At 54.3% G+C, this 7,658-nt stretch overlaps 1 protein-coding gene across 1 annotated transcript; it reads right to left on the reverse strand.

Moving 5' to 3' along the window:
* Window positions 1–3,053: 3,053 nt before the first annotated feature.
* Window positions 3,054–6,448, reverse strand: LOC126489090 (intestinal-type alkaline phosphatase 1-like). The gene is made up of 11 exons (XM_050123139.1): window positions 6,304–6,448; window positions 6,104–6,220; window positions 5,902–6,017; window positions 5,552–5,726; window positions 5,311–5,483; window positions 4,953–5,087; window positions 4,790–4,862; window positions 4,545–4,679; window positions 4,268–4,459; window positions 3,941–4,057; window positions 3,054–3,862 (listed from the first exon to the last, which is right to left on the reverse strand). Exons 1-11 carry the CDS (start codon window positions 6,374–6,376, stop codon window positions 3,534–3,536), a joined length of 1,635 nt encoding a protein of 544 aa, XP_049979096.1. The 5' UTR covers window positions 6,377–6,448; the 3' UTR covers window positions 3,054–3,533.
* Window positions 6,449–7,658: the final 1,210 nt, after the last annotated feature.

The raw sequence follows: 7,658 nt of genomic DNA on the forward strand, positions 1-7,658 counted from the left end.
AAATGGATGGAAATAGAAAACACTATCCTGAGTGAGGTAAGCCAGACCCAAAAAGAGGAACATGGGATGTACTCACTCATATTTGGTTTCTAGCCATAAATAAAGGACATTGAGGCTATAATCCGTGATCCTAGAGAAGCTAAATAAGAAGGTGAACCCAAAGAAAAACATCTAGTTATCCTCCTGGATATTGGAAGGAGACAAGATTGCCAGGCAAAAATTGGAAACTGGGGGGTGGAGGTGGGGGGGTAAAGGGATATGGGGAGAAAAAAGTGAGAAGGGGGATGGGGAGAGCTTGGGGGAATGGGACAGTTGGGATGGAGGAAGGGTGGATATGGGAGCAGGGAAGAAAGTTTTTTTAAGATAGATGTATTTACTTATTTATTTATTATATGTACAGTGTCCTACCTCACACCAGAAGAGGGCACCAGATCTCACTATAGGTGTTTGTGAGCCACCATGTGGTTGCTGGGAATTGAACTCAGGACCTCTGGAAGAGCAGCCAGTGCTCTTAACCTCTGAGCCATTGCCTCCTCCCTCTGCTGTTGCATACAGCAGACCTCATGTGATCAGAGGTTCCGAGCCCACAGGACTACCGGGGGTTTGGTAGGCTGATACAGAGCATCTGACACTGGGTGGACTGTGTCTAGAAGCCATGTCAGCCCCCATCCAGCCAGGAACCCGCTCGTTGTTTGTATGATATCTCTCCTCTCAGACCAGGTCTGCCCAGCCTTTAAGGAGCCAAGGAAAGGCCGGGCGATGGTGGCGCACGCCTTTAATCCCAGCACTTGGGAGGCAGAGGCAGGCGGATCTCTTTGAGTTCGAGACCAGCCTGGTCTACAGAGCTGGTTCCAGGACAGGCTCCAAAGCCACAGAGAAACCCTGTCTCGAAAAACCAAAAAAAAAAAAAAAAAAAGGAGCCAAGGAAAACGACCAAGCTACGTCCATGGCCTTCTCAACCTTCCTGACTGAAGGGCCTCCATGTCTGTCACACATGGCTATTGCCGCTCCACTGAGCAGCTAGGTACATCGTGTTCATGGGTAGACCAAAAGGAGTGCTCGCCACAGAGCTGTGGGGCCTGGCCATCTGCAGGGTCACATGCTCAGTTAGGACTATATGGAGAGTCTTCTTGTCATAGCAGGAGTAAAGTCCACAGAAGACGAAGGAGTCCCGGAGCACCGTTACCGTGACTACTGTGTGGGCTCCGAACACTATGGGCCAATGGCACTGGCTGCAAAGACTCTGATCCTCAGCCAGCTGCTGAGTGAGGCTCAGGACATGGACAGTGCGACCGTATTCTTCACGGTCAGGCTGGACCACACACACTCTTCCCACTGCACACGAACATGAGTGCTATCCCTGGGAACTCCCCAGATGTTGGCAATCCAGCAGGTGGCCTGGTACTGGGAGGGGAGCTAGGGGGAGCTGGGCTCAGGCAGAACTCTGGAGGAGGGAGTAAATAGTTTTCCTGGAGCAGTCACAGGATCGAGCCTTGGAAGCTGTGATATCCACCTCCTAAGTAAGGAAGTCAGAGGGAGAGGCAGTGAATAGATGGTGATTAGATCCTGGAGGGATCCCTCACTCTCTCAACCTCATGGAAGAGCCTCTGTTCTGATGGGTGTCCTAGGAGCATCTGCTCGGCCTGCTGGAGGCAGATGTGAAGCAGAAGAAGCAGATGTTGTGTAGGATCGGGGAAAAGCTGGAGCAGTGGCGAACCAACAGGAGCCGCAGGAGCTGGGGGAGGCCAGCTCTAGAGCCGCAGGAGCTGGGGGAGGCCAGCTCTAGAGCCGCAGGAGCTGGGGGAGGCCAGCTCTGGGGCAGGGGCAGGGCACACAGATAAGAGCTGGGCCTGTCTGCTCTCCACCCCAGATCTCTGTCCAGGCATATCACCCTCAGCCAGACGTCACCACCATGCACAGCAAAGTGCCCTGGGGCAGCTGCAGATCAGCTCTCAGAGGGATGTCCAGACCTGAGGGACCGGCAATGTGAGGAGGTTCTGGAACTCTGTCTGGGTCATCTTTCAGTTATGGTCAAGGTCCTCCATGTCCCTGGATACCCTATACTTGCTGTCCTTTGTTTCCTATCCTCAGCCCCACAGCTGCAGTAGAAGTGACCGCTGGACCAGATCTTCCAGGAGGATGAGGAGGAGCTGCTAGCTTCGCAGTATCTTTAGCAGGTGTCCCAGCTCATCTGCTCCATGCATGGCACCGCAGGGAAGGCTGCAGGTCCCCCACTCCTGCCTCGAGCTCCTTGTCTCAGGGCCCCTCTACCACCTTCCTAGAGCTACCTACTCAGTGACCTTTGAACTTCCTATATCTGCTAAAGCTGCACTACAGGAAGCAGATGGGAGCTCTGGGGGGTGGATCCAGACCCCCTGGTCACAAGCTGGTGCTCACTGCAGCCCCATGGGAGCCTGGGAAGACTGGAGTCATTCCCCTGCCCCGCCCCCGAGCTGCCCTTGTCTCCCGGGATAGTAAAGTGGAGAGCCTAAATATTTTCCAGGGCAGGTGTTACCACCTTGGGAGAGACCGCTGGCATCTGCCCACCTTGAGCAGGATGTGGCCTGAGAGAGGGAGGTAGTGACCCACCCTCCCCAGGAGCCGCCACCACATCTGCCTGGGCCAGACCAGCCGCCACTCTCACCTGCTGGCTGCTCTGGGTGAAGGACAGGGTACAAACGCTGAGCTAGGCATCCAGGCGTCCCCTGACCTCCACCTGAACAGCTTCACCATCACTGCAGCCCCAGGCTGCACTCTTCAGGGCCTCTTTGCTCCACCCCCTGCCCTGCCTCTCCAGCTAGGGGGTCCTTAGGCCAGGAATGAGCTGTGTGTGGCTTAGCAATTTGACCCTCTGGAGACCTGCATCTTCTGGTCAGAAGGCAGGGCCTGAAGTCATGGCTCACTGAACTTTGTCCACTTTCACGCTGCTCTCTTCTCCTCAGACAGCCTCTCCCCAACCTCCTAAGATCCAATACCCACCTGCCCACCTGCACTGTGTGCCCCAGGTTCCCAGGGTTTTCTTACTAGAAAGTACTGGAGGCATTGGCTTATGTAACAGTTCATTTTATTGTCATTATGTCTCTTCAAAGAGTGGAGGCCCCAAAGGTAGGAAATAGCCCGTGTTCAGTATCTATGTGTAGCTGGAGATGGGCAGGGGGGAAGCCAAGACTGCTTTGGGCTGCTTGCTGAGACCCCACGGCCTCCTGGACCTCTGCTTGGATTTCTTGGGAGTAAGCCAAGACCTGAAAAGCTAAGTTCCTTGGGTCCTGTGAAGGGTGAAGGTGTGAAGGGGAGTCTAGGGCAACCCTGGGCCTCAGCCTCTTGGGTACCATTCGGCACCTCCCACTCCAGAGACAGTCAGTTGAGAAGCAAAAGCCCCGGGGCAAGTTCTAAAGCCTAGAGTGTTTTCTCAGAGGTGGCCACTAGAGTTGTGGACTAGAACTCAGGACTGATAGAGCAAAGGAAACCCTGAGTGGGGGTGAAAGGGACCAGCGGTTTAACACTGGGGAGGAGCCTAGCGGGGCACTGGCCCATCATGGTGCCGCTATGCGTGTCCCTACTAGCAGCAACAGCGCACTAAGCAGCAGCTGCAGGGACAACAGTGCAGTGGCCTTGCCTGCTGCGCTGTTTGTGACTTTGGTCGGGGCGATGGTGCTGCTCTGGCCAGCGGGGGCCTCCAGGCCGCAGTCGGTGTAGGGCTCCAGGCAGCCTGCAAAGGCCATGACGTGCGCAATGTAATTCTGCTCCTGCACTCCGTGCACCAGGTGTGCCTGTGGGCCACGCGCGAATATCGCCACATCCTCCCCGCCGTGGGTCTCTGACGACAGGGGTACAGCCGTCTGCTGCCGGTATGAGGGGTCACCTAGGGAGACAGGGTGTTCAGAAGGAGTCCTGGTCTTCTCTGCCTGCAGGCCCAGTTAGGCAACACTGCAGCACTTACTACTCTCTTCACTGGTGACAGTGGGCCGTTCGCCTGAACTAAGCGCGTAGCCGGGGCCGTTGCCATAGAGAATGGAGGTGTAGGATTTGCCATCCTGGGCATTTTGTGGGGCCAGATCTGCATGGAGGAATGGAGACACCATGTCCTTGTACTGACTACGGCTTTTGGAGTGCAGGCAAACTCACCGTTTTGCTTGCTCAGTAGTTAAATGGTCACCAATCCCTACAAGGCAGGTGCTGTTTGTGACATTTTGACAAACGAGGAAACTGAGGCCCAGCATTATCCATATACTTGAGGAACACCACCTGACACTGTCCCTTGCCCTACCGAAAATGTTGGTCCCCCGAAGTGTGTAGCCACCAAAGGAGAAGACGTGGGAGTGGTCAGCGGTAACGAGGATCATCGTGTCCTGCTCACTGGTGAGCTGGCTGGCACTCTCAATGGCAGAGTCAAACATAACAGCCTCAGTCAATGCCAGGTAAGCTGTGCCCTCATGGTGGCCTTGGTCAATACGACCCCCTGCAGGAAGCCAGTGATGGGGAGATGCTTGAGTCTGCTCTGGAGCCCTGGCCCTGCCTCTTTCCCTGTAGGCCCAGCCACTCACCTTCCACAAAGAGATAGAAGCCTTGTGGGTTCCTGCTCAGCATGCTCACGGCCACCTCTGTCATTTCCTTGAGAGATGGGTCCAGTAAGGGGTTTCGGTTGATATCATATTTCATATCTGTTGGCTCAAAGAGGCCTGAGAGGCACAGGAATCCATGGTGACCACCTAGCTGGGAAGTGGGGATGGGGGTTCATGGCGTACATACACACCCACTGAGAGGTGCCAGGGCAGAACTAGGGCATTACCCATGAGGTGAGTCACTGCTGAGTCCTGGGATGCCTGAATGAGCTCCGTGTGGTTCCAAACATACCGGGCCCCCTGCAGCGACAAGCCAGTCTTAGCACACAGCCCTGGGGTGCAGTCCTGCCCTGGGCCCTGCTTTGGCCTCTCCCCTGGAACCCATATCACCTGGTGATTTTTCAGCCACTTCTCCACCAGGTTCTCTCCATCCAGCCTTGTTCCAGATTGGCTAGTGTCATTTGGGTATTCAGGGTCTGGCGTCCCCTTGGGAAACATGTACTTGCGACCTCCACCGAGAATCACCTTTGGTCAGATAAACAGCACAGGTAGACTTAGGGCTTTATGGGTCCTGCCCCCTCTGACATACAATGCCTGTGCCACCATCATATCTGTGGGATATACCTTTCCTGGGCTTTCCACACCCCCCTACTAGAGGACCTGGAGTTCAGACATTTTATGCCTTGGACTTTGGCCAGTCCAAGGTTCATCCCTTGGTCCAGCCTTCCCCATGGTTCTTGGAGCTCACATCAATATCTATGTTGGAAATGAGTTGTGTGGCGATGTCCTTGCAGCCCTCCTGAACTGCAGAAGGAGGCATTTCTCCATCCGAGTACCAATTACGGTTCACCGTGTGTGCATAGGTGCCGGCTGGAGAGGCGTGCTGCACCCTGGTGGTGGTCACCACTCCCACAGACTTTCCTGTAGATGATAGAATGTCACCCAGTGAACCAGACCTGCCCAAGCTCCCAAGCCCAGCACCAACCTACCTGCTTTCTTTGCACGGTACATCACTGAGATGACCTCATTGCCGAATGTGGTGTTGCACTGGTCAACTCGGGCAGCTGCACTCACTCCAATGGTCATGTAGTTGGCCTTGACCCCGCACAGATAGGCGGTAGCTGTACCCGCACTGTCTGAAACCTGTCTGTCCACGTTGTATGTCTGGGGACAGAGACATTCTCAGCTGTGTGCTACTGGTAGACATTAGTCCTATCTTCCTGGGACATGTCCACACTGTTCTGGTTGCCAACTTGGGCTCCAGTTCTTCTAGATTCTTCCTCCTCCAACAATTTCCAATCTATTCTCCCTCATCCCAGATATGTGGCTCAGTACTCACCTTGGACAGAGCCATGTATGGGAAACGGTCCATGGCTAGGGGTGTCTCAGGTCCCAGATGGCCTTCCAACTGTCCCTTTAGGATCCTGGTGGCTGACACTGTGGGCACCCCCATCCCTGAAGAAACAACGCCTCATCAGACCTGAGTCACCAGGGTGCTTGGAGAGCAAGGACCCCAGGGTGACCAGGCCTCGCAAACTCACCATCCCCCAGGAAGAGGATGAGGTTCTTGGCTGACGTCTGAATGGGCTGCAGCTTCTTGGCAACATCCAGGGCCTCTGCTGCCTTTTTGTTCCAGAAGGCTGGGTCCTCCTCCTCCGCTGGCCAAGAGGAAGCAGACCCAGGTTAGTCCAAGTGGGGATGTCAGGTTAATCCTGTGGGAGTCCGGAAGGAGCCTTCTTACCTGGGATGATACCAAAGGACAGATGTATCTTGAGGCCCAGCAACAACAATAGCAGCACCCGGTCTCCCTGCATGACTGGAGCTACTGGTAAGTTGCGTGGCTAGAAAACAAGGCACCAACTGCTATTTGACCTGCCTGGACTCGAGTCAGAGAAGGACTTTGTTTCTGGCTGTAAAGGGTCATGTCCCTCCCCTAGATACAAAGTCACTCTGTCCCCACCCCTGACCTGTGAACTGAAGCCTGGTTGTTAGGGTGTGACTGGGCCAGGCTCCTGTGTCTCCCCCTAGGCTGGATGATAGGTTAGGGGGCCATCCTGGATGAGACACTCGTGCTGTGTGCTGCTGGGGCCACCCTCTGCTCATGAGTGTCTTGTCAGGGATTCTTAGATTTCTTGAGAGCCATCTGGAACCAGGCTGTGCTCCGGATGCTCAAAGTCGGTGGGATTCCAAGCACCCAGCCTCGGCCAGCACCTGGATTTGATTCCCTGGACCCAGGATACCCACTGATAAGCACAGACAATGGCCTGACTACCCTGCCCTCCAACTGTCTTCTCACTAGCCTTGCCAGAGGAAGGTGATATATTTGGGACCTGACCCCAAAGTGACTGCTGCGTGGTCTTAATAGTGTTGATGGCACAATCCCGAGTGGAAGCCCTGTCCATGCCTTCAGTTCCTGGTGGCGTGCTGGGCCTGCCTTGTAAACCCCAGGGTGTGTATCTTTTATGTGCATTCAACCTGTGATCAGAACACAAGGTTGGGGTGGCACTGCTGCTTTGGGCCAGAAGTGGCACTGGCTGGATTTTTCAGAGTGATCCTCAATCTTGTGTAGGTGAGATTGACCCCTGTTCCCTCTGGCAGATAGGTGGGGCCCAAGGGTGAGTCTATTATCCATTGCCCTGGGCGTACCTAGGTAACCTCTGATAAGGAGTAAGAGGCAGGTTCAGAAGTATTTCTGCTTTTTTAACAATCCCATTTCTGTGTACGTACCCAAAGGAATTAGAGCCAGACTCCACAAGCTGCCTGTGTGGCAGACTTCCACAAGCCCGGCTCTAGGGAGTCAGAAACAGGATTAAGTCTGAGGATAGCTTGGGTTACTCAGGGAGGCCCTGTCTCAAATAACAAAATTAAAGGGTGTCACTTATGACGTAGAAGTGGAGAGGGGTCACTGGGGTGAGAGGGCACAGGGGAAGGGGAGGGGACGTGGAAGAAAGGGAGGAGAGAAACAGTAAAACAAACGTTATTTGAAGATAAGCCATATTAAAACCTCTTTGTAAACTAATAAACATTTAAGAACAGGGTCGGTGGGGCTGAAGAGACAGCTTAGAGGTTAAGAACTTTTACTGTTCTTGCAGAGGG

The sequence above is a fragment of the Alexandromys fortis genome, unplaced genomic scaffold (assembly GCF_014885135.2).
Source record: "Alexandromys fortis isolate MF-2015 unplaced genomic scaffold, M_Fortis_MF-2015_v1.1 scaffold_213, whole genome shotgun sequence".
Taxonomy (NCBI): Eukaryota; Metazoa; Chordata; class Mammalia; order Rodentia; family Cricetidae; genus Alexandromys; species Alexandromys fortis.